Source organism: Hyla sarda, chromosome 4 (assembly GCF_029499605.1).
Source record: "Hyla sarda isolate aHylSar1 chromosome 4, aHylSar1.hap1, whole genome shotgun sequence".
In the NCBI taxonomy this organism is placed as follows: domain Eukaryota; kingdom Metazoa; phylum Chordata; class Amphibia; order Anura; family Hylidae; genus Hyla; species Hyla sarda.
The window spans coordinates 221,256,545-221,283,515 of record NC_079192.1 but is presented as its reverse complement, the minus strand read 5'-3'; the positions used below and the strand labels follow the sequence as shown (position 1 = coordinate 221,283,515).

The 26,971-nt window shown below is 42.2% G+C and overlaps 1 protein-coding gene across 9 annotated transcripts in view; it reads right to left on the bottom strand.

Annotated features, from left to right (window-relative positions):
* Positions 1–13,655: 13,655 nt before the first annotated feature.
* The window catches only part of CBLL1 (Cbl proto-oncogene like 1), a 38,205-nt gene continuing 24,889 nt past the window's right edge, over positions 13,656–26,971 (bottom strand). For all 9 annotated transcript variants that reach the window (XM_056573606.1, XM_056573607.1, XM_056573609.1 and 6 more), the window contains 3 exons: positions 22,949–23,022; positions 22,574–22,615; positions 13,656–15,065 (listed from right to left, as the gene is read on the bottom strand). In XM_056573606.1, the coding sequence (XP_056429581.1) occupies positions 14,033–15,065; positions 22,574–22,615; positions 22,949–23,022 (1,149 nt within the window). In that variant the 3' untranslated portion in view covers positions 13,656–14,032. The remainder of the gene's footprint in view (positions 15,066–22,573; positions 22,616–22,948; positions 23,023–26,971) is intronic.

Below are 26,971 nucleotides of genomic sequence, written 5' to 3'. Positions count from 1 at the left end.
CTAAATTGATATACTGTAAATAGTGGCTTTGCAAGGTGGCCACCTCTCTGGTCCAACACAAATAAAAAAATATGAAAAGTTATTAATCATATGATATTTGGATCCAGTGCAGAGATATACAGGGCGGGCCATTTATATGGATACACCTTAATAAAATGGGAATGGTTGGTGATATTAACTTCCTGTTTGTAGCACATTAGTATATGTGAGGGGGGAAACTTTTCAAGATGGGTGGTGACCATGGCGGCCATTTTGAAGTCGCCCATTTTGAATCCAACTTTTGTTTTTTCAATAGGAAGAGGGTCATGTGAAACATCAAACTTATTGGGAATTTCACAAGAAAAACAATGATGTGCTTGGTTTTAATGTAACTTTATTCTTTCATGAGTTATTTGCAAGTTTCTGACCACTTATAAAATGTGTTCAATGTGCTGCCCATTGTGTTGGATTGTCAATGCAACCCTCTTCTCCCACTCTTCACACACTGATAGCAACACCGCAGGAGAAATGCTAGCCCAGGCTTCCAGTATCCATAGTTTCAGGTGCTGCAGAATGGGCAAACAAAAATTGGAACAGGACCCTCAGTTTACGCAGAAGATTTTGTTCAGTGATGAGGCAAACTTTTATGTGAATGGTGAAGTTAACCAACAAAACCACCGCTATTGGCCTGACACTAACCCACATTGGATAGATCCCTCCAAGACTGTTGGAACACAAAAATTGATGGTATGGTGTGGTATATGGGGTACAAAGATAGTGGGGCCATTCTTCATCAATGGAAACCTCAAGGCCACTGGATATGCAAAATTGCCACATGATGATGTGTTTCCCTCTTTATGCACTGAAGCTGACACGTTCCTTGAGTTTTTCCAGTAAGATGGTGCACCACCACATTATGGGTGTCATGTCCGAGCATTCCTAGATGAACAGTTTCCTGGAAAGTGGATTGGTCATCGTGGGCCAGTTGAATGGCCCCCAAGGTCTCCCAATCTGATCCCTTTTATCTTTGGGGTCATCTGAAGGCAATTGTCTATGTTGTGAAGATACGAGATGTGCAGCACCTGAAACTACAGATCCTGGAAGCCTGTGCTAGCATTTCTCCTACCGTGTTGCTATCAGTGTGATAAGTGTGTCAAGAGTGGGAGAAGAGGGTTGCATTGACAATCCAACACAATGGGCAGCACATTGAACACATTTTATAAGTGGTCAGAAACTTGGAAATAACTCATGAAAGAATAAAGTTACGTTACATTGTTTTTCTTGTGAAATTCCCAATGTCACATGACCCTCTTCCTATTGAAAAAACAAAAGTTGGATTCAAAATGGCCGACTTCAGAATGGTCGCCATGGTCACCACCCACCTTGAAAAGTTTCCCCTTCACATATACTAATGTGCCACAAACAGGAAGTTTACATCACCAACCATTCCCATTTTATTAAGGTGTATCCATATAAATGGCCCACCCTGTAGAAAAATGGAGCACTCACCCGGTCTTTGATAGAGAAAAGCTTCTTTATTGCATCAAGAAAATCTTGGCGTTCTCATGGAGTGTGGGAGAGCGGACAGGAACAGGGGGGTGGGGGAGTGGGATGGGTGACGGTCCGTATCGTGCAGACAGCGCTTCGTCAGGCCCCTAGGCTAGGGGCCTACGAAGCGCTGTCTGCGCGATACGGAGGGCAGGAGGGGGAGTGGATAGTGATGGCAGGCACCTGTTGGGGAATTAACCCCTTGTGGTCCTTCACTAAGCACTCACACACCTCTGACATATAGATAGTGTTAGAAAAGACAAAAAAAAGAAAAAGAAAAACAGCAGTGTTCTAATAATGAAAAAACAAATCAGCATGGTTATTCAATCCTTTTGGCTAAAAGCAATCAAATCGGTATATCCATAACGTCTCCCGATCCCAGAGTTCCTTCAGCCAATTTCCTTCTCTGACTTGTTTGTGCACGTTCTTGATGGAAAAATAAATGCATGCAAGAAACGTAACCATTGTGAACACCACAAAAAGGATGAAACACGTTGGATGCATTCACACTGAGTGAATTATTTGCACCTCTATTGTGTTCTTGGATGCGTTTTTTGAGATTTCTTTTAGTAGACCCAATGTACGTAAGATTACAAGTTGAGCAGACTATCTTATATATTAGAAAACAAGAATCACAATTAAGTAAGTTTCTGATCTTATAAACCTTATTAGATAGTGCATCAAAAAAAGGACAAAGTTTTAGTAGCATATTGACATACCACACATCTTGCCTGAACACATCTATGGAAGCCCTGTGTTCTGATCCAATTGCCTGAATTTTCAGAGGTAGATGTAGATAATAAAATAGGAGAGAGAAGGGTTAATACCCCAACAGGTGCCGGAAATCCCTATCCACTCCCCCCTCCCGCCCTCTGACTATAAATATTTCCCAATTATGTGCATGCTACAGGTTTCGATAAAGAGTCATAGAATCGAAACGCGTCAACCGTGCATGTTGATTGCTTGTTCATCTTGTTCCATCTGCAGTTTTAAAGTGTGCGGGCCATTCTATTTCCTTCTTCTGCTTGCAGAGAGTTGGACCGTGCACCTCACCCCCAAGTGAGCTGACAACCACCTTGGTGTTGGATTTCGTTTGTGTGTCTCTCAATACCTGTCGTGCTCCAGACGGTGTCTTCCAGTGCAGTGATGGAGCCTCCTACAGCTACTGCCTCATTGACGGAGATGTTGACGCTTAACCCCTTAGGTACCAAGTCCACTTTCACCTTAACGACGCAGGACGTATATTTACGTCCTGCGCCGGCTCCCGCGATATGAAGCGCATCATATCGCGTCGGTCCCGGCGCTCATCAACGGCCGGGACCCGCGGCTAATACCACACATCGCCGATCGCGGCGATGTGCGGTATTATCCCTTTAGAAGCGGCAGTCAAAGCTGACCGCCGCTTCTAAAGCGAAAGTGAAAGTGACCCGGCTGCTCAGTCGGGCTGTTAGGGACCGCCGCGGTGAAATCGCGGCGTCCCGAACAGCTGACCGGACACCGGGAGGGCCCTTACCTGCCTCCTCGGTGTCCGATCGACGAATGACTGCTCCGTGCCTGAGATCCAGGCAGGAGCAGTCAAGCGCCGATAACACTGATCACAGGAGTGTTAATACACGCCTGTGATCTGTGTAAAAGATCAGTGTGTGCAGTGTTATAGGTCCCTATGGGACCTATAACACTGCAAAAAAAAAGTTAAAAAAAAGTGTTAATGAAGGTCATTTAACCCCTTCCCTAAAAAAATTCAAAAAAATTCCAAAGTCCAAAAAAGCGTATTTTGGTCACTTATTATACCATTAAAAAATGAATAAAAAGTGATCAAAAAGTCCAATCAAAACAAAAATCATACCAATAAAAACTTCAGATCATGGAGCAAAAAATTAGTCCTCATACCGCCCTGTACGTGCAAAAATAAAAAAGTTATAGGGGTCAGAAGATGACATTTTTAAACGTATAAATTTTCCTGTATGTAGTTATGATTTTTTCCAGAAGTGCGACAAAATCAAACCTATATAAGTAGGGTATCATTTTAACCGTATGGACCTACAGAATAATGATAAGGTGTCATTTTTACCAAAATATGCACTGCGTAGAAACGGAAGCCCCCAAAAGTTACAAAATGGCTTTTTTCTTCGATTTTGTCGCACAATGATTTTTTTTTCCGTTTCGCTGTGCATTTTTGGGTAAAATGACTAATGTCACTGCAAAGTAGAATTGGCGACACAAAAAATAAGCCATAATATGGATTTTTAGGTGGAAAATTGAAAGGGTTATGATTTTTAAAAGGTAAGGAGGAAAAAACGAAAGTGCAAAAACGGAAAAACTCTGAGTCCTTAAGGGGTTATGGACCAGAGCATTTTTTGCACATCTGACCACTGTCACTTTAAGTACATTAGTACATTAATAACTCTGGGATGCTTTTACTTATGAATTTGATTCAGAGATTTTTTTCGTGATAGTTGCATCATTTCTTGGTGAAAAATTCCAAAATTTCATGAAAAATTAGAAAATTTAGCATTTTTCTAACTTTGAAGCTCTCTGCCTGTAAGGAAAATAGACATTCCAAATAAATTAGATATAATGATTCACATATACAATATATTTACTTTCTGGTTGCTTCATAAACTTTACATGTTTTGCGCCTGCTTTTGCTAACCTGAATGTGGGTACACTGGAAGATGAATTGGTTTTCAACAACAATCCCTGGGCTGATAAAATTAAACTGTATTATCGCTATATAGACTACCTCCTTTTCCTTTGGGAAGGTACAGAAAGTGAATTCAGTCTGTTTCTACATCACATCAACAGTAATCGATGGAATTTACACTTTTCAGGAGGATCATCTGAAGTATCGGTTGAATACCTAGACCTGGTATTAACATCAGAAGGAAGTGATATAATTACAAAGACCTTCTTTAAGAAGGTTGATTGTAATAGCCTTCTAGAATACCAAAGTTGCCACTACAGGAATTGGAAAGAAAATATACCATATGGACAGTTCCATAGGATCAGCAGGAACTGCACAAAGACTTCGGATTTTAAGATACAGAGTAAAGCTATCACACAGAGGCTGAGGGAAAAGGGGTATCCTAAAAGTCTTATTAATACAGCATATAATAGAGCCCTAAAAGCCCGGTACTCTGCGCCTTTGGAAAAAAGAAAAAGTAAACAAGAACCACAGGCATCTTACGAATGTAATTTTATTACTGGATATGTAGCTGCTCACACAGATATCAAGAGAATCCTATCCAAACAATGGGGTATTTTGGGTAATGATCCTATCCTCAAAGGATTAATTCCCACAGGACCGAAGATCCCTTACAGGAGAGCGAAAACTCTTAAAAACATTTTAGCTCCCAGTCGCTTGCGTCCGATGAATTTGCAACAGAAAGGCAACAGATCCGTGACAGCAGACGAGAACTGGGGGTCTTTCAAGTGTAACCATCATACCTGTAAATGTTGTGCCAACATGAACAATGGAGTAAAATCCTTTATGAGTCAGGCCACCAAAGAGACATTTCGGATAAAATCACGGATCAATTGTGGATCATCATACGTGATCTACCTTATGGAGTGTTCCTGTCACCTGCAATATGTAGGAAGGACTATGCAGCCTTTCAGGAGCTGTGTGAATAAACACAGATATAATGTGAACCACAAATTTGAGCTGCATAGTGTTTCTTGACATGCAACAGATCATCATGATAGTGATTTTTCCGAGTTCTCATTTACAATTATTGAGGAAATTCCAGATCATATAACAGATAGATTTGAACGGTTACGGAGAAGGGAGGCCTATTGGATTTTTAAACTTAATACTATGCACCCATCGGCTTGAATGAAATATCTGACAGTATTTTAAATTAAAATAAAAAAAAATTATGAGCCACCTAGGAAAGGTTCTATTATCTATTTATAGTCATATCTGCTTATAGTCTACTTTTTTAGGAGATTTATTATAATCTATATATATTTTTTTTTTTTTTTTTTTTTTTTTAACGTATTATTATGAATTATTTATCATTTTTATGTGTAACAATTTGTCCTTTGGGGATTTGTACCAGTATTCACAAGTATGGTTGTATATATTAATTGTCAATTATCCCTTATGTGTATTAATAATTTTTGTAGTATACTATTATGTATTATTATTAACCTTTATGTGCAATAACTCTAAACCCCCTTTTTTGTGTGTAATATGTATGTATGCAGTATAGCATATGTGCATTTTAAGCTAAAGATGTATTCTTGATAATCAATTTTAGCTTTTTATATACATTATTTATCATTAGATACGTGTAGTGATACATATGCCCATGTTTTTTTCTGGCACGGTCTTTTTTGCAAACTTTTCCATATGCGCATTTACTAAGTGACATTCCCTATATGTATTTTTCCATGATGCGAATATGCATATCCACTGCGCATGTTCGCATTTCCCACCATCTGTACGGCATTTTTTCTTTTCAGCGGCGCTGCGTGGCACAGCGCTGCGTGTCACAGCAACAGTCCGGCAACCATGACTCGTTCTTGTTCAACCCGGAAGTGTTGCCGTGAACTGGGTACTGTGAGCGTATAGTCTGCAGTGTGCAGTATTCACAGACAGGTAGCACGGCGTGACTACAAGTTAAAGCATGCCTAGAACCACTCGTTTGACATGCTGGTTATGCCAGAAGGATTCTGCACTGTATTACAGGTAAAGAGTTGTCTTTTTGTTTTGTTTTTTATAATAATGAAGCCTATCAATATACCAGCAATGTATTACATTGTGCACTATGAGGATTGTGCCATACACTATGTGGATGCTTTTTATAGGGATCCCTATATTTGATGTATATAAAATGTCGGTGTTTTTGCTATTACATATTTTATTCTGCAATGTCTTTTGTTTACTGTTTACCATTGGCCACTACTGGTCATATGTACTGTGAGGTCACTGGGGTTCCGCCCCCTTGAGGCATATAAAGTTTTGGACTTCCTGTTTGTTTTCATTGCCATTCTACACATCTGAGGAAGGGGCGTTGTATGCCCAGAAACGCGTAATGTTTTGGCTATTTTATGGAATTATATTAAAACGTTGATATAGATACTTATAAAAGCATCATCCAGTTCTTTTGGAGTAAGCGGTTGCGCCTGAACCTGGGTTTTTTGTTGTGAGATTACCCCTTATCCTGTCAATTTTCCGGTGGATAGGAGGATCCATATCCGGCACCCAGTGGCTGCACTGCATATTATCTTGAAAAAGCGATATAAGCTGTTGTGTCTTCTTTACACAACAATAACAGGTGAGCGGATCCTCATTTGTCCCCCAACCTGTCATGGCTTTAGACTACTGCGCAATGAGAAGCTCTGCTGTCCTTTCTTTTTATATATAGACTTCACATGTTTTTACTTTTGGAAGACATCAAAGGGCTTCAAAGTACAGCAGCAATTTTCCAATTTTTCAACAAATTTTCAAAATCAGGATTTTTCAGGGACCAGTTCAGTTTTGAAGTGGATTTGAAGGGCCTTAATATTAGAAATATCCCATACATTACCCCATTATAAAAACTGCACTCCTCAAAGTATTCAAAATGACATTCAGAAAGTGTGTTAACCCTTTAGGTGTTTCACAGGAATAGCAGCAAAGGGAAGGAGAAAATTCAAAATCAAAATTTTTTGCACTAACATGTTCTTGTGTAACCCAATTTCTCTCAAGTAAGGAAGTACCTCATATGTGGATGTAAAGTGCCCAGAAGCGAAAGAGCGACAATGGGATTTTGGAGAGTGAAAGGGTTTTTGGGGGGGGGGCATGTTGCATTTAGGAAGCCCCTATGGTGCCAGAACAGCAAAATAAGAAAAAAAAAACCACATGGCATACTATTCTGGAAACTACACCCCTCAAGGCACGTAACAAGGGGTCCAGTGAGCCTTAACACCCCACATGTGTTTGACGACTTTTCGTTAAAGTCGGATGTGTAAATTAAATATTTTTTTTCCCAAATTTACTATTTTTACAAGAGGTAACAGGAGAAAATGCCCCCCAAAATTTCTTCTGAGTATGGAAATACCCCATGTGTGGACATCAAGTGCTCTGCGGGTGCACTACAGTGCTCAGAAGAGAAGGAGCCACATTTGAGTTTTTGAAAGCAAATTTTGCTGAAATTGTTTTGAGGGGGGGGGGTGGGCATGTCGCATTTAGGAAGCCCCTATGGTGCCAGAACAGCAAAAAAAAAAAGTCCATCGTGGCACAATATTTGGGAAACAACACCCCTCAAGGAACGTAACAAGGGGTACAGTGAGCCTCTACACCCCACAAATTTCCGCTAAATTTGGACATGAAAATTTAGATTTTTTTCACTAAAATCCAGAGTATGGAAATACCCCATATGTGGATGTAAAGTGCTCTGCGGGCGAACTACAATGCTCAGAAGAGAAGGAGCGCCATTGAGCTTTTGGAGAGAGAATTTGTTTGGAATGGAAGTCGGTGACCATGTGCGTTTACAATGCCCCCATAGCGCCAAAACAGTGGACCCCCCACATGTGACCCAATTTTGGAAACTACACCCCTCACGGAATGTAATAAGGGGTGTAGTGAGCATTTACACCCCACAGGTGTTTGACAGATTGTTGGAACAGGGGGGTGTGCAAATGAAAAATAAAAATTTTCATTGTAACAGACCACTATTCAAAAAATCTGTCAGAAACCAGTGGGGTGTAAATGCTCACTGCACCCCTTATTACATTCCATAAGGGGTGTAGTTTCCAAAATGGGGTCACATGTGGAGGGGGAAGGGGGGGTCCACTGTTCTGCACCATGGGGGCTTTGTACACATTCTTTCTCCAAATGCCCAGTGGCACTCCTTCTCTTCTGAGCCCTTTAGTGCGCCAGCAAAGCCCTTTACGTCCACATTTGGGGTATTTATATACTCAGATAAAATTTGGGATAACACCAGCATTTTAGTGAAAAAATTTCATTTTTACATCCACCTTTAATGAAAAATCTTCAAACACCTGTGAGGTGTTAAGGCTCACTGTACCCTTTGTTACGTTCCGTTAGGGGTGTAGTTTCCAAAAATACATGTGAATGTTTTTTTTTTTTGCATTTATGTCAGAACCACTGTAACGATCAGCCACTCCTGTGCAAATCACCTCAAATGAGCGAAGCTCTCACTCCTGAGTGTTGTTGTGCACCCACAGAGCATTTTATGTCCACATATGGGGTATTTGCGTTACAAATTTTGGGGGTCTTTTTTTCCTTTTACCTCTTGTGAAAATAAATAATAAGTATGGGGCAACATACTTCATGTAAAAATTTAAAGTTTTATACAATAACAATGCAGGAGTAGACCCCAACTTTAACTTTCATAAGGGGAAAAAGAAGAAAAAGCCCACCAAAATTTGTTAGGCAAATTCTCCCGGGGTATATGTATATGTAGTGTTTTACTTTTTATTTTGTGTAGGTGTAGTGTAGTGTTTTTAGTGTACATTCACACGGGTGAGGGTTCCCAGTGAGTTTCCCACTGGGAGTTCAAGCTGCAGCGGTATATTTGCTGCATCTCAAACATGCAGCGAGAAACTCACTGTAAACCCCCGCCCATGTGAATATACCATGTACAGTCACATGGGGGGGGGGGGGGCAAACCTCCAGCTGTTGCAAAACTACAACTCCCAGCATGCCCTTTGGCTTGTCCGTGCATGCTGGGAGTTATAGTTTTGCAACAGCTGGAGGCACACTGGTTGGGAAACACTGAGTCAGGAAACAGACAATGTGTCCCAACCACGGTGCCTTCAGATGTTGCTGCACTCCAACTCCCAGCATGCCCAGACAGCCAAAGGGCATGTTGGGAGTTGTAGTCATGCAACAACTAGAGGAGAACAGTTTGGAGATCACTGTGTAGTGGTCTCCAAACTGTAGCCCTCCAGACGTTGCAAAACTTCAACTCCAAGCATGTCCAGACTGCCCAGGCATGCTGGGAGTTGGAGTTCAGCAACATCTGAAGGGCCAGATGTTGCCAAACTACAACTCCCAGCATGCCTGGACAGTCTCGGCATGCTTTGAATTGTAGTTTTGCAACATCTGGAGGGCTACAGTTTGGACACCACTGTGCAGTGGTCTCCAAATTGTGCCCTTCCAGATGTTGCAAAACTACAATGCTCAGCATGCAGAGACTGTCCAGGCATGCTGGGAGTTGTAGTTCTGCAACATCTGAAAGGCCAGATGTTAGGGAACTACAACTCCCAGCAAACTCCTAGAAGCAGCAGTGAAGATCACTTTACAGCGATCTTCACTGCTGCTTCTGACACTGCCGCCGATGCCTTCTGTCGCCTTGTTTCTTGCCTGCCGCCTCCTTTCTGCCACCTGTCCCCGCGTGTTCTCAGGTAACTGCCGCAAGTCCACCCGAATCATCGGCCCCCACGCCATCGCCGCCATCTTCCCCCGCTCTGCCTGGACTTCCAGGGACGGGCAGAGCGGGGATCTGAACTTTCACTCCCCACCCCTGCCCTGCGATTCGCCGGTCAGTCCTGACCAGCTACCTTCCACCTCACTCCTATCCTTTAGGATGATCTGGGCTGTCTCTGACAGCCCCGATCATCCCTATTTTCCGGACAATCACCAGAGAAAGCCTCGCAGGATATTAAAATCAAGGTGCCACTCAGCAGTCTCGAAAAGTTGCTGGTTAAAGAGACCAAGTTGTGGTGGGACATTGCCACACTACAGCATTACATGGATAAGTAGCTGGTTTCTCGGGGCCTACGGCTTAAAAAAAAGCACCCACCGCACCATTGGCGGACAAATATCAGACTATGTGGGACACATCCTTAACCAACTGCTCTTCACTTTTGATGAACATCATTGTCATGTCTGAACAAGACTCTCTAGCAGACATTAAAACCAAAATCAAAAAGGCACAAGAGGAATTGTCTCCTCATGCACAATTCAACCAAGTACAGGACTGACATTAAGCTACGAGAAAATATCCGGAGACTAGAACAAAACATTACTGATATTAAGAAGATCAAGTATGCTTGGGATAAATGGGAAAAAGCCTTTACCACTGCCAAATCCATTTTGTAAAAACAAAAGAAAACATCAGTGAAAAATGAGCAAAAAGTTATCTTTTATTCTGGGGATTCTGACTTCACAGATTCGGTTTCAGATCAGCCAGATACATCTGATCTCAGTTCTGACAATGTAAATTATGTGGCTCACAATCCCAGACCCCAAAGCAAGAAATCAAAAAACACGGCAGGTGTGCCTGGAGAAAACACCGGTCCAAGAGGCTCTCAGCGAGAGCGGAGGAGAAGGCAGTAATGCAGAATGTTATTAATCTATCTTCCTTCATTCTCACAGAACCCTAACTAAACTTGTTATCTAAGGGTCTGGGATTTTGCCCCACTAAACATTTTAATGTTTTTGATACCATTATTAATATTAATACATTTGTACATGCATTAACTTTAAAGGATACATTTTCTTGGTATTAATGTTGATGAAACACAAATGTCTGCACACTCTAGCCTTGTATCCACACCAGAACACATCAGCTGTGGCTCCATTTAAGAACAGATTGCTTTCCGCAATCTACGTCTTCTTGAACGCAGTTCTTCCAAATCTGGGGAATATACCCTTATGCTGGGCAAGTTTGTTGTAAAAAATGTGGGTTTTTACAGAGTTTCCTCTAGGTGCCTGCCCATGGATAGGTTCCAGGATCTAATCAGGAAAGATTTACTTGCGTTGGAGAGTAAAATAAGCAAGGGGAGAGAAAACATCACTAAAAAAGAAAAAACTGCCCTAAAAGAATTAAAGGGGAACTCCGGTGGAAACAAGCAGAAAACAAATGCTTTCAAATCAACTGGTGCCTGAAAGTTAAACAAATTTGTAAATAACTTCTATTAAAAAATCTTGATCCTTCCAGTACTTATTAGCTGCTGTATAAAACAGAGAAATTTGGGAATTTCTTTTCTATCTTACAATAATGCTCTCTGCTGACGCCTCTGTCCGTGTCAGAAACTGTGCAGATTAGAATAATATCCCTATAGAAAACTTCACCTGCTCTGGACAGTTCCTGACATGAACAGAGTTGTCAGCAGAGAGCACTGTAGTCAGGCTGGAAAGAATTTTACACATTTCTCTGTAGTATATCTGTAGTATGCAGCAGCTGATAAGTACTAGAAGGGTTAAGATTTCTAAATAGAAGGGATTTACAAATCTGTTTAACTTTCTTACACCAGTTGATTTGAAAAAAAAAATTCCACTGGAGTTCCCCTTTAAAAGACTACAAGGAAGTTCTAATTAGATCAACTGATAAGGGGGGGGGGGTCAGTGGTGTGCATGAACGCTGGTCTGTACAGAGTCTTAAATGAAGTAGCCCTTGATGACTCAAGTACGTACCAGCATCTACAATACAATCCCACTGCCCCCTTTAAATCAGATCTTAGTAGGTTACTTCATGAAGGTTTAAATTTAGGGATACCTACACAAAAGGAGGTTGATTATATTTGTGTTTCTGACCCCATTATCCCTATATACCATTCTTTGGCTAAAGTACATAAAGACCGATTCCCGCCAGCGATGCGCCCGATCATCGCAGGAATCGGATCTCTTAATTAACGTCTTTGTTCTTGGCTCAATTCTGCATTGTGCCCTCTGGTAGAGCTATGCCCTAGGCATATAAAAGATACCAAACATCTGTTGTCTGTTGCCTTGATGCAGTGCCTCCTAGGTGTACCTTCAAAAAAGAGATGCAGACATATCATGGCACACTGCAGGAGGTCCATTTACGTTAATGGCACAAACAATCAACAAGATACCAAGCTCCAGTCACTTTTTGTATGTATACAATTTTTTTTTTAGCTGGAGTCAATAGTGTAGAAAACCAATAGTAAAGCAATAGAATAAATTAAAAAAATAAAAGTTAATGCACTGTAAGTGGCCCAAACATAGTCATTTGCTTACTATGTTCAAGCATTTAAACTGAGTGAGCACTCTGTAGTGGGCCACATTATGTGTGTGCATCCCTTTGACAGGATACTGGCATATAGGTAGAATCCCTAGACATCTTATCCCCTATCCAAAGATGTATGATTGCCGGGGTCCATGATTCCTTCCCTCTATAAAACAGCGCCACACCTGTCCATGGGACATTTCTGGTATTGCAACGCAGATACATGGAAGTGAAAGGGACTAAGCTACAAATCATACATACACTGATCAGTAAAAGTCCCTGTAATCAGCCAATGAATGAGCAAGTTGTTCATTCATCAGATGAATGCATCTTTTCTATGCAGCCACAGAAATCATTGTTCATCACCAGCGGATCTCCCTGTATAAACCTGGAATGTGCTACTAACATTAATGGGAAAGAACAAGCAGTTGTGGCAGCCATTCACCCAGGACAATTGTCCTATATAATAGTCCTTTTAACTAGTGCAGACTAACTTGGATAGAGTTGATCAGTGGTAAAACAAGCAATAATCTGTCTATGTAAAAAGGACCCTTAGACATAAAAAGGGGTACTCCGGTGGAAAACATTATTATTTTTTTTTATATATCAACTGGTGCCAGAAAGTTAAACAGATCTGTAAATTACTTCTATTAAAAAATATTTATCCTTCCAGTACTTATCAGCTGATGTATACAACAAAGTTCTTTTTTTGGATTTCTTTATTTTTCTGTCCATGGTGCTCTCTGCTGACACCTGTGTCCATATCAGGAACAGTCCAGAGCAGGAGCAAATTCCCATAGCAAACCTATGCTGCTCTGAACAGTTTCTGATACAGACAGAGGTGTCAGCAGAGAGCACTGTGGTCAGACAGAAAATAAATTAAAAAAGAAAAGAACTTTCTCTGTAATATATAGCCGCTAATAAGTACTGGAAAGATAAAGATTTTTTAATAGAAATAATTTAATTTACATGTTTAACTTTCTAGAACCAGTTGATAAAAACATTTTTTTCCAACGGAGTACTCCTTTAAATGTCTTCTCTGCTTATATATTTTTATAGATAATTAGACTACTATTGCCCAATACAATAAAAAACAAATGTGTTCTTTTAAATTTCCTAACCAGTGCACAGTTGTGTTGTCTGCAATGTAATATGCACAAAATAAAACTTACACAACATGAAATGAATGTTAATATCGGGTAGTTCTAGTAAAGTATATTTATTTAACCACTGGTAGAAATACCAGCCTACAGTACAGCAGTGGTTACTGAATCATAACACCATTTAAAGGGCAAGGGATACAACTGTACACCTAAATATACATTCATTTTGAATCATTTCATTAACCATAACAACTGATATCAAAAGATGTACTGTAACAAAGAAAAAGTCAGAAGCAAAGTGTTGAGACTGTTAGTGCTATGCATTGGGAAGGTCACTATATTGTGTTTACACAATTACATATTTAAAGAACTTTGCTGGATTAAAAAGCAAAACAGTATGTACACACCAGTCTATAGAGTGTCACACAAGTTCAATAATCAAGCATAAAAATAAAATCTAGGAGTTCAAAAGTAAAATCACTGATAATATGGTCTGTATCTAGCCTGGTCAGGATGATGAGGCCCAGGAATAGGGGCTTGGTTTGGAGGACCCTGCATTCGTGGAGGCGGTGGAGGTCCTCTTGGTGCTGGCCATATGCCTGGGCTAATTCCCCCAGGCTGTGTGAAAGGTGGGCTAAGAGTTCCTTGCTCTTCATTAAATTGTGGTAAAGAGTTAGGATTATAATGATGTGGAGGTGGGGCATTTACAGGCGGACCGCCGTGTTGCGGAGGTGGAGGTCCTGGAGGAGGATGATTCATGTAAGGTGGCAACTGAGCAATTATATGTCCAGGGGGAGGTGTTATTGGCGGTGGAGCAGTTGTCAAGGGTGGTGGAGGTCCTTGGCTGTACACCATGTGGGGTGTACCAGCTCCTTGAGGTGGGTGCTGCAACGGATGACTTATTGGGGGTGGGGGTGGAGGTGGTGGTGCATAATGTTGCTGTGGAGGCATAATATGATGAGGATGAGTTACTACTGGTTGACCAGGATATTCAGGGTGATGAAGAGTAGGACCAGGTGCCTGAGGAGCTTCCCTAGCTCCAGAACCAGAATCATCTTGTATAGGTACGGTTATTAAATTGCTGTGTGTTCTAGTATTAATTCTGAAAGCATCTTGAGGAACAGTGCGAGGTGGGGGTGGAGCCATGGACATTTCAGCAGGAGAAGCACGCATATCTTCATGTTGCTGATTAAAATGCTCATGAGGCACATGTTGAATAGGGGGTGGGGGAATCAGTATGTGCTGCTTTGGTGGCATGTGACTCAAAAGATGCTTATCTGGGGGCATGATGAAACGATCAGCCAAATCAGTGGGTGGTGGAGCCATAGGAGGGTGGATTGGTTCAGGCTGAGGTCGAGTGGCTGGCTTTGCTGCTCTCATATGCCGATGATTAATATGTGCCTGTAAGTCTCTCTGGGACAGATATGTTCTCTTGCATCCTTGGACAATACTGCACATAAAGAGCGTTCCACGTGCACACTGCTCGATTCTCTGAACTGGATCATTACAGCTGAAAAAGACAACACCTTATTTTAATATTCAGTTGATAGACTGGTTTTTCTCTAATAACAGCTCGACAATAAAACTTAAAAGAAAAAAAAAAAGGAACTATAGAACTTAACTGAACTTAACTATGGAAACAATATTCCCTATAAAGAAGCACCAAGATGTCACTCTTTAATAAAGAAAAACATGCCAGGGTACTGAAGGGATGGAATGCCCAGCGTGATTGGTTGAGTAGGACAACATGCACCTATGATAACTTATACTAAAGTATGGTTGGTGCATAGATAGCAGGAGTTACCCCAATGCCTAAAATGGTTAAACGAAAAAAGTAGGTAAACTTATTTTTTCTAAGGGCATCTGTGAAAAATTAAAGAGGTTCTGACTTTCCAATAGACACCTCTGCATTTTTTTTTTTTATTGTTCGCTTGTTCCCTGAATCCAAAACTAAGCAGCTCTCCAAATAGTCTTTATTAAAAAATTTTTTAGACCAATTAGCTGCTAAAATTTTAACCCATATACGGTTAACCCCTTCAGGACCAAGCCCATTTTGGCCTTAAGGACCAGAGCGTTTTTTGCACATCTGACCACTGTCACTTTAAACATTAATAACTCTGGAATGCTTTTAGTTATCATTCTGATTCCGAGATTGTTTTTTCGTGACATATTCTACTTTAACATAGTGGTAAATTTTTGTGGTAACTTGCATCCTTTCCTTGTGAAAAATCCTAAAATTTGATGAAAAATTTGAAAATTTTGCATTTTTCTAACTTTGAAGCTCTCTGCTTGTAAGGAAAATGTATATTACAAATAAAAATTTTTTTTATTCACATATACAATATGTCTACTTTATGTTTGCATCATAAAAGTGACGAGTTTTTACTTTTGGAAGACACCAGAGTGCTTCAAAGTTCAGCAGCAATTTTCCAATTTTTCACAAAATTTTCAAACTCACTATTTTTCAGGGACCAGTTCAGGTTTGAAGTGGATTTGAAGGGTCTTCTTATTAGAAATACCCCACAAAAGACCCCATTATAAAAACTGCACCCCCCAAAGTATTCAAAATGACATTCAGTCATCATTTTAACCCTTTAGGTGTTTCACAGGAATAGAAGCAAAGTGAAGGAGAAAATTCACAATCTTCATTTTTTACACTCGCATGTTCTTGTAGACCCAATTTTTAAATTTTTACAAGGGGTAAAAGGAGAAAATGTATACTTATATTTGTAGCCCGATTTCTCTCGAGTAAGCACATACCTCATATGTCTATGTAAAGTGTTCGGCGGGCGCAGTAGAGGGCTCAGAAGGGAAAGAGCGATAAGGGGATTTTGGAGAGTACGTTTTTCTGAAATGGTTTTTGGGGGGCATGTTGCATTTAGGAAGCCCTTATGGTGCCAGAACAGCAAAAAACCCTCACATGGCATACCATTTTGGAAACTAGACCCCTTGAGGTACGTAACAAGGAATAAAGTGAGCCTTAATACCCCACAGGTGTTTCACGACTTTTGCATATGTAAAAAAAAATTTTTTTTTTCACTAAAATGTGTTTCCCCCCAAATTTCACATTTTTCCAAGGGTTAATAGCAGGAAATACCCCCCAATATTTGTAACCCCTTCTCTTCTGAGTATGGAGGTACCCCATAAGTTGACCTGAAGTGCACTATGGGCGAACTACAATGCTCAGAAGAGAAGGAGTCATATTTGGCTTTTTGAGAGCAAATTTTGCTCGGGGGGGCATGTCGCATTTAGGAAGCCCCTATGGTGCCAGAACAGCAAAAAATACCCACATGGCATACCATTTTGGAAACTAGACCCCTTGAGGAATGTAATAAGGAATAAAGTGAGCCTTATTACCCCACAGGTGTTTCACGACTTTTGCATATGTAAAAAAAAAAAAAATAATTCCACTAAAATGTGTGTTTCCCCCCTAATTTCACCTTTTTGCAAGGGTTAATAGCAGAAATACCCCCCAAAATTTGTAACCCCATCTCTTCTGAGTATGGAGGTACCCCATAAGTTGACCTGAAGTGCACTATGGGCGAACTACAATGCTCAGAAGAGAAGGAGTCATATTTGGCTTTTTGAGAGAAAATTTGGCTCGGGGAGCATGTCGCATTTAGGAAGCCCCTATGGTGCCAGAACAGCAAAAAAAAACACACATGGCATACCATTTTGGAAACTAGACCCCTTGAGGAACGTAACAAGGGGTACAGTGAGCATTTGCCCCCCACTGGTGTCTGACAGATCTTTGGAACAGTGGGCTATACAAGTTTTCATTTTCATGGACCACTGTTCCAAAGATCCGTCAGACACCTGTGGGGGGTAAATTCTCACTGCACCCCTCATTACATTCCGTGAGGGATGTCGTTTCCGAAATGGGGTCACATGTGGGGTTTTGTTTTTTTTGCGTTTGTCAAAACCGCTGTAACGATCAGCCACCCCTGTGCAAATCACCTCAAATGTACATGGTGCGCTCTCCCTTCTGGGCCTTGTTGTGCGCCCCCAGAGCCCTTTGCGCTCACATATGGGGTACCTCTGTAGTCGGGAGAAATTGCGTTACAAATTTTGGGGGGCTTTTTTCCCTTTTACCTCTTGTGAAAATGTAAAGTATAGGGCAACATCAGCATGTTAGTGTAAAAAATAAAAAATGTTTACACTAACATTCTGGTGTAGACCCCAACATTTCCTTTTCATGAAGGGTTAAAGAAGAAAAAGCCCCCCAAACCTTGTAACGCAATTTCTCCCGAGTACAGCGATACCCCATATGTCGCCCTAAACTGTTGCCCTGAAATACGACAGGGCTCCAAAGTGAGAGCGCCATGTGCATTTGAGGCCTAAATTAGGGATTTGCATAGGGGTGGACATAGGGGTATTCTACGCCAGTGATTCCCAAACAGGGTGCCTCCAGCTGTTGCAAAACTCCCAGCATGCCTGGACAGTCAACGGCTGTCCGGCAATACTGGGAGTTGTTGTTTTTCAACAGCTGGAGGCTCTGCTTTGGAAACAGTGGTGTACCGGACGTTCTTATTGGGGGAGGGGGGCTGTGTAAGGGTATGTGTATATGTAGTGTTTTTAACTTTTTATTTTATTTTGTGTTAGTGTAGTGTAGAGTTTTTAGGGTACAGTCACATGGGCGGGGGATTACAGCGAGTTTCCCAGCGCAAAATTTGCTGCATCTCAAGATGCGAGAAACCCACTGTAAAAGCCTCGCCCATGTGAATGTACCCTGTACATTCACGGGGGTGGCGGGGCGGGGCGGGGGGGGGGGGGGGGGGGGGGGATGGCTTGCATCAGCTGTTGCAAAACCACAACTCCCAGCATGCATGGTCTGTTAGTGCATGCTGGGAGTCATAGTTTTGCAACAGCTGGAGGCACACAGGTTAGGAAACACTGAGTTAGAAACAGACAATGTTTCCCAACCAGTGTGTCTCCAGTTGTTGCAAAACTACAACTCCCAGCATGCCCAGACAGCTGAAGGGCATGCTGGGAGTTGTAGTTCGGCAACATCTGAAGGGCCAGATGTTGCTGAACTAAAACTCCCAGCATGCCTGGACAGTCAGTGCATACTTGGAGTTGTAGTTTTGCAACAGCTGGAAGAGCACAGATTGGAGACCATTATACAATGGTCTCCAAACTGGGGCCCTCCAGATGTTGCAAAACTACAACTCCCAGCATGCCCAGACAGCCAAAGGCTGTCTAGGCATGCTGGGAGTTGTAGTTTTCAGACTCCTAGAAGCAGCAGTGAAGATCTTCACTGCTGCCTCTGAGGACTACATACTTACCTGCTGGTCCCGTCGCTGCTCGCCCACGTGGCCGGTCCTGCCGCTGCTCCTCGGTCCTGCCGCTGCTCCAGGTAAGTCCGCCGGTCCCCACGTGTTCCCCCTGTGTGCCGCAGGTCCCCGCGAGCCCCTGCAGCCTTCGTCCCCCGTTCTGCCCGACTTCCAGGGGCGGGCAGTGCGGGGGATCTGAACTTTCACCCCAGATCACTGTGATTGGTCCACAGGGACCAATCACAGTGATCGCTGACCAGGACCATCAATTGATGGTCCTGGGGGTGAAGCAGAAGTTGTCCCCTGCTGGAAACAGCGGGACTCCTGCCAGTTAACCCGTGCGATGCTGCGCATCGCCGGGTTAACTGCATGTCATTTATAAACGCCGGGATGCGCGAACGCACTGCACAACCCGGCGTTTATATATGACATTCTGCGGGAAGGGGTTAAAAACTGTATACAGTTTGAGAAATGATGTCAAGTTGCATCAGTTTTTTTTAGAAAAAAAACGTATACGTTTTTAACTTTTCACACCATTATGAATAAAGTTTCACTTGTTTGAAATTCCAAGGAAAAAAAACTGTGCAAAGTCAAAAACCATATGGTGCAAACCGGATGGAACCGTACCCACATAAGGTTCTCTACAGTTCCCATTGACTCCCATGTTAAAAAATAAAACCGTACAGTTTCAATACAGTTTTTTCACCTGGACCAAAAACGCGGGAAAAAAAAAAATGGACAAAACCGTACAAGACACGAAACGGATGCAACCGGATGCATCATTTGGCGTACGGTTTTCAATACGGTTCCGAAAACATATACGGGAACTGTATTACAAAAACTTGGCATGAAGCCAGCCTAAGAAATAGCAGCAAATAAGTGAGTGCTTAGGGAAAAAGGCCTTGGAGAACAGCTCATCTAGGGGTGGAGAAAGAGAGAAGGGCCTACAAAAGGTAGTGTAGAATTATATAGGCTGTGCACAAGTATAAAGAGAAAATAGAGCTCACACAGCAAGAGTGGCTGTAGTAGCAAATAAGGACACACACAAAAAAAAAATTTAATCCTGGGGAACACTTTTAACCAATCCATCCCAGTGGCATTCATTTAATATTGTATCTTTAGCTATATCATTTGTTTTCAAATAAAACCCACCAGCTAGAGCTACACACAACAATTATCAGTTACTGTAATACTGTGGGTTTCACTTGCCATGTAGCCCAAACCTTAGGCTAGTTTTCACAGATATAACAGGTGCATTTTTGCACCCATATAACATACAAGTGTCCTAGTCTGACAATGGGTTTAACTAACCCAAAGCAACAGCATCAAGAATGCTGATAAGTTACAAATCAGCACAATTAAAGGGGTACTCCAGCATTCTGAACATTTTGTTCAGAACGCTCGGAGCCAGAGGTCACGCCCCCTTGTGACGTCACACCCCCTTCATTCATGTCTATGGAAGGGGCGTGTCAGCCGACACACACCCTCCCATAGACATGAATGAGGGGCGTGGCTATGACGTCAGGACCACTGCTGCAAGAGTTCGTAGGGGGCCCTAGCAGCGGGACCCCCACGATCAAACATCTTATCCCCCTATCCTTTGGATAGGGGATAAGATGTCTAGCAGCGGAGTACCCCTTTAATACATGCAGTTAAGAAGGGACATTTGGCTGTTGCATTGGTAAATGTTTGTATTTACAGAGATGTGCAAGTGACTCAAAACTATGAAAAAAAAACCAAAAACTAAAAAAAACACGTAAACTGCAATATTTTTATCATGCTAAGCAAGTTGCTCTCCCTTTAGGCTTGGTCAGATGCAAGTAGTAAGCTGTATGATATAGCTGATGGGCAACAGTTTTGTGCATGGGTCCTGTGAATTAGAAAAGGACATGTGCACAAGACTTTTGGATCATCCAGCATTGTCTCGACATGCAATGGAAGGGATGGATGTAAACAGCGCCTAGGATCAGGTGCAAGAGCAAACTTACAGTTAAAAATGTAACATGTAGGGGAGATCAAAACCTGTCCACAGGAAAAAGTTGCTGAGTAGCCCATAGCAACCAGATTGCTTCTTTCATTTTTGAAAAGGCCTCTGCAAAATGAAAGACGCGATCTGATTGGTTGCTATGGGCAACACAGCAACGTTTCCTTTGGACGGGTTTTTGATAAATCTCCCCCATATTTTTTTTTTTTTTTAACTGAGCACTGTCACTTTAGAAAACTTAACATGTTGTAGATACTAGTCAAAAGTTTTGATCAGCGAGGTTCCGAGTGTTCTCTCCCTGCTTATTCTAGTGATCGGTTGGGGGTCAGAAAATTCAGATTATGACCAATCAAAACTTTTGACTTGTTTCTATGGCATGTAAAGTTCTCTTTTAAGCGACAGGTAAATGTAAAAAAAAATAATCCAGCTAGTAAAGTAGTTAATGTTCATTTAAGTTCTGGACAGCGCAACATTAAAACTGCAATGTAGTTCTAAAAAACTTTCTTTGGTTATAGGGGTTATTCAGCTACAGAAATACAGCTAAGTTCTTTCAAAAACAGCACCACACCTGACTACTCTACTTCATTCACTTCAATGGAACAGAGCTTCTGTTTTTCTAGTCTAGATAATCCCTTTAAAATGGGTTTCCTGGGATACAAAAAAGTATTACACTGAAGTGGGTGTGTTTAAAAAAATAAAATATTATATATAATTATTTTTTTTTAAAGAAGCTGTACAAACCCTCTCCCTACCCCCACACACTGCTTTTGATTACATTTCTTTCATGCAGGAAACGCATGCTCAGCCAATCACTGGCCAAGGTGAGTCACTGTTGCATTCAGCAACTGGCCAAGCAGGCATTTCCTGCAGGAATGAAAGGTCATTGGAAGCAGCAGGAATTGGGAGCTGTCGGTTCAGCAGCTGAAGGAGATTTGTGCAGGTTGTTTTTTTGAAAGCCCCTATGCCAGTGTAAAACCTTTTGTATGCTAAATTAAAAAAATATATATAAATAAAAGTGGAAAGTAAAATATATAATTAGAGATATATATATATATATATATATATATATATATATATATATATATATATATATATATATATATATACATACATACACACACACACACACTAATTTTTCTGGTACATTCACGTGTGTATTTTGCTGCAGATTTTCCACAGCTGATTTTGCTACCCATTGTCTTCTGAAGGAAAATATGTGTGTGAACGTACCCCAAGACTTTTTTTTTTTTTAATTCTTACTAGCAGATCCCTGAATACAAAAAAAGCTTTAATAATGGGTTTGATTAGTGTCTTACAGAAAGCAACATTGCATGATTTAAGAAGATGTACAAGAAAAATGTACCCACGAGGTAGTAACAGCCAGATTAGACAGACAAATAATGGGGCATGTATGGTAGGGGTAGGTACACTTCCTATGGAAGTTACCAGAAATACATTAATTTTCTGTATAAATATAATTTGCCCGAGAGTGGCAATACTGGCTTATATCAGTCATACAGGAACAACAGTAAAGAAAGATTTTATTGTACATTATAACTTAGTCCTGTACTCTGGGACTTCTGGGAAGTTTAATGTAGTTTCCATCTACAGATGGTATTCAGTATAAATACATCTACCCCCGAGAATACTTTTCTTGTACAACCCTTGTAAAACATCTTGTTAGTACAAATCCCATACACATTGTAAACATTCTAACCACCAGCTCTGTGCAAAAAAAATTGCTATTCTTGTAGAACCTACCTCACACGTTTATAGGCGTTAGTACTTTCTTCAACAAGAGTTCTTTTGAGAAGGGGAAAGAAAGAAATTATACAACAAAATAAAAGTAAAAAAAATAAAAAAACATGACATTTTAAGGCACAGAAAACAAGATGATGACTAGTGTATTATTGGAAATGTTAAATGTAGCTTTTAGCAAATCTACCAATATAATAAAAATAAAATAAAAGACAGAAATATGTTCTTAGAAACAAATTTTACACTAGATCAACATTATACTAAATATAGTTTAGCCTCTATACATTCTTTTAAGACTATCCACATGAATAAAGTGGAGAAAATTGTACAAATAGCCTACATATATTGAGGCAGAAAAAAAATGTAAGGTAAACTCACCCTGGACAAAGCTTATCTGCCTTTTTCTCATGTAGCAGGGCACAGTCATAACAAAACACGTGCTTGCAAGGTATCTGAAACAAAAATAAAAGCAGAACAAAAGAAGATGATTTAGTATACTGCCATTAAAAAATATATCTAAAAATATAAATAAAAAATAATTTGGGCTTCCTGGAGGCTCTATTCATAAGCTTAAACCGTTAACGACGCAGGTGACCCCGCGTCATATCGGGTCAGTCCCGGTGGCTAAGGGTAGCCAGGATCCGTGGATAATATACCGGACATCACCGATCGATGAAAGTAAAAGCGAGTCAAGCTGATCGGGACCACCACGGTATCCCGATCAGCTGTACGGACACAAGGAAGGTCCCTACCTGCCTCCTCGTTGTCCGATCGCTGAATGTCTGCTCCGTGCCCGATATCCAGGCAGGAGCAGTCGAGCGCCAAAAACACTGATCTATGCTATGGCATAGCATTGATCAGTGTGGGAAATCAGAGTAATTCATGTTATAGTCCCATATGGGAGCTATAACTAGAGATGAGCGAACTTACAGTAAATTCGATTCGTCACGAACTTCTCGGCTCTTGATGCCTTATCCTGCGTAAATTAGTTCAGCTTTCAGGTGCTCCCGTGGGCTGGAAAAGGTGGATACAGTCCTAGGAGACTCCTTCCTAGGACTGTATCCACCTTTTCCAGCCCACCGGAGCACCTGAAAGCTGAACTAAGTAATGCAGGATAAGTCATCAACTGCCGAGCCGAGAAGTTCGTGACGAATCGAATTTACTGTAAGTTCGCTCATCTCTAGCTATAACATTACAGAAAAAAAAAAAAAGTTAAAGATTATTTAACCCCTACATTAATAAAAGTTTAAATCACCCCTCTTTTCCCATGAAAAAAAAAAAAAATGAATAAACAGGTTAAATAAAAAAAAATAAAAATACATATGTGGTATCGCCGTGTGCGTAAATGTCCAAACTGGTGTTTGGCAAACACGTAAAAAAAAATTTCAAAAGTCCAAAATAGCATATTTTGGTCACTTTTTATACCATAAAAAATTAATTTAAAAAAAGGAATCAAAAACTTTGGATCACAGCTCAAAAAAAAAAAATTAGCCCTCATACATCCCCGTATGCAAAAAAAAAATTATAGGGTCAGAAGGACATTTTTAAAAGTATTCATTTTCATGCAAGTACAGTAGTTATGATTTTTTCCAGAAGTAAAACAAAATCAAAACCTATATACCGTATATACTCGAGTATAAGCCGACCCGAGTATAAGCAGAGACCCCTAATTTCAACCCAAAATCCCAGGAAAAGTTATTGACTCGAGTATAAGCCTAGGGTGGGAAATACATCATCCCCCCCTGTCATCATCCAGACCCGTCATTAACATCCTCATCATCATCCCCTTGTCATCATCCCACACATCCCCCCTTCATCATCCCCTTATCATCCCACACATCCCCCCTTCATCATCCCCTTATCATCCCACACATCCCCCCTTCATCATCCCCTTGTCATCATCCCACACATCCCCCCTTCATCATCCCCTTATCATCCCGCACATCCCCCCTTCATCATCCCCTTATCATCTCGCACATCCCCCCTTCATCATCCCCTTGTCATCATCCCACACATCCCCCCTTCATCATCCCCTTATCATCCCACACATCCCCCCTTCATCATCCCCTTATCATCCTGCACATCCCCCCTTCATCATCCCCTTGTCATCATCCCACCCCCCCCCCCTTCATCATCCTCTTCTCATCATTCGCCCTCAGTGGTCTTCAACCTGCGGACCTCCAGAGGTTTCAAAACCAACTCCCAGCAAGCCCGGGCAGCCATCGGCTGTCCGGGCTTGCTGGGAGTTGTAGTTTTGAAACCTCCGGAGGTCCGCAGGTTGAAGACCACTGCGGCCTTCGACATCATCCAGCCCCCTCTCACCCCCTTTAGTTCTGTACAGTACTCAACTCCGCTCGGCGCTGGTCCGGTCCTGCAGGACTGTCCGGTGAGGAGGTGGTCCGGTGGGATAGTGGTTCCGGGCTGCTATCTTCACCGGGGGCGCCTCTTCTCCGCGCTTCCTGCCCGGAATAGAGGCGTTGCCTTGACAACGACGCAGAAGTACGTTGGCAATGAACGCACCTCTGCGTCGTTGTCAAGGCAACGTGACTATTCTGAGGCCGGGCCCGAAGCGCTTAGAAGAGGCCTCCCCGGTGAAGATAGCAGCCCGGAACCACTATCCCACCGGACCACCTCCTCACCGGACAGTCCTGCAGGACCGGACCAGCGCCGAGCGGAGGTGAGTACTGTACTGAACTAAAGGGGGTGAGAGGGGGCTGGATGATGTCGAAGGCCGCAGTGGTCTTCAACCTGCGGACCTCCGGAGGTTTCAAAACTACAACTCCCAGCAAGCCCGGACAGCCGATGGCTGCCCGGGCTTGCTGGGAGTTGTAGTTTTGAAACCTCTGGAGGTCCGCAGGTTGAAGACCACTGCGGGTGGGGGAGTTCACTCGAGTATAAGCCGAGGGGGGTGTTTTCAGCACGAAAAATTGTGCTGGAAAACTCGGCTTATACTCGAGTATATACGGTAAGTAGGGTATCATTTTAATGGTATGGACCAACAGAATGGGGAGAAGATAGAGAAGGTGTAATTTTTACCGAAAAATGTACTGCGTAGAAACAGAAGCCCCCAAAAGTTAAAAAAATGGCTTTTTTTTTTCGATTTTGTCACACAATGATTTTTTTTGGGTTTCATCATCGATTTTTGAATAAAATGACTGATGTCATTACAAAGTAGAATTGATAGTGCAAAATAAATAAATAAATATAAAAAAAAAAGCCATAATATGAGTCTGTATGTGCAAAATTAAAAGGGTTATGATTTTTAAAAGGTGAGGAGGAAAAAAAAAAAACGGAAAAACCCGGAGTCCTTAACCTGTTGGGGACCACGGGCGTATGGGTATGCCCTTGCGCCCTGGTACTTAAAGGACCTGTACGCCCGTGGTAATTTCGATCCCCGCCGCTAGCCGGACGGGGATCGGAACAGGATTCCTGCTGATATCATTCAGCAGGCATCTTGTGCAAATGCCTGGGGGGGGGGTCCTGAGATCAATTCAGATCAGCGATTTGCAGCGATTCCGGGCTAGTAAGGTCTCCGATGACACGATAGCCCGGAAAATAGGGATGATCGGAGCTGTCAGAGACAGCTCCGACCATCCTGATGGATAGGAGCGAGGTGGCAGGGTGCCACCTCCTCCTATCCCCTGCGATTGGCCGATCAGGACTGACCGGCGAATCGCACAGCAGGGGGTGAAAGTTCATTACCCCCGCTCTGCCCGCCCCTGGATGTCGGGGCAGAGCGGGGGGAAGATGGCGGCGATGTGCGGGGGGGCCGTGGATGCGGCTGGCACCGCCGCAGGCCGTTACCTTAGTTCACGCGGGGACCAGAGACCGGCAGCTGACAGGAGGCGGTAGGCAAGTGGAGGCAGCGGCGTCCCAGATGCAGCAGTGAAGATTGCCATTAAGTGATCTTCACGGCTGCTTCTAGGAGTTTCAAAACTACAACTCCCAGCAAGCCCAGACAGCCTTTGGCTGTTTGGGCATGCTGGGAGTTGTAGTTTTGCAACATCTGGAGGGCCACAGTTTGGAGACCACTGTCCTTCCAGATGTTGCAAAACTACAACTCTCAGCATGCCCAGACAGTCCAGGCATGCTGGGAGTTGTAGTTCTGTAATATCTGGCCCTTCAGATGTTGCAGAACTACAACTCCCAGCATGCTTGGACAGACTCAGTATGCTGGGAGTTGTAGTTTTGCAACATCTGGAAGGGCACTGTTTGGAGACCACTATACAGTGGTGTCCAAACTGTAGTGCTCCAAATATCAATTCAAAGCATGCCGAGACTGTCCAGGCATGCTGGGAGTTGTAGTTGCGCAAGATCTGGCCCTTCAGATGTTGCCGAACTGCAACTCCCAGCATGCCTGGGCATGCTTGGAGTTGAAGTCTTGCAACATCTGGAGGGCTA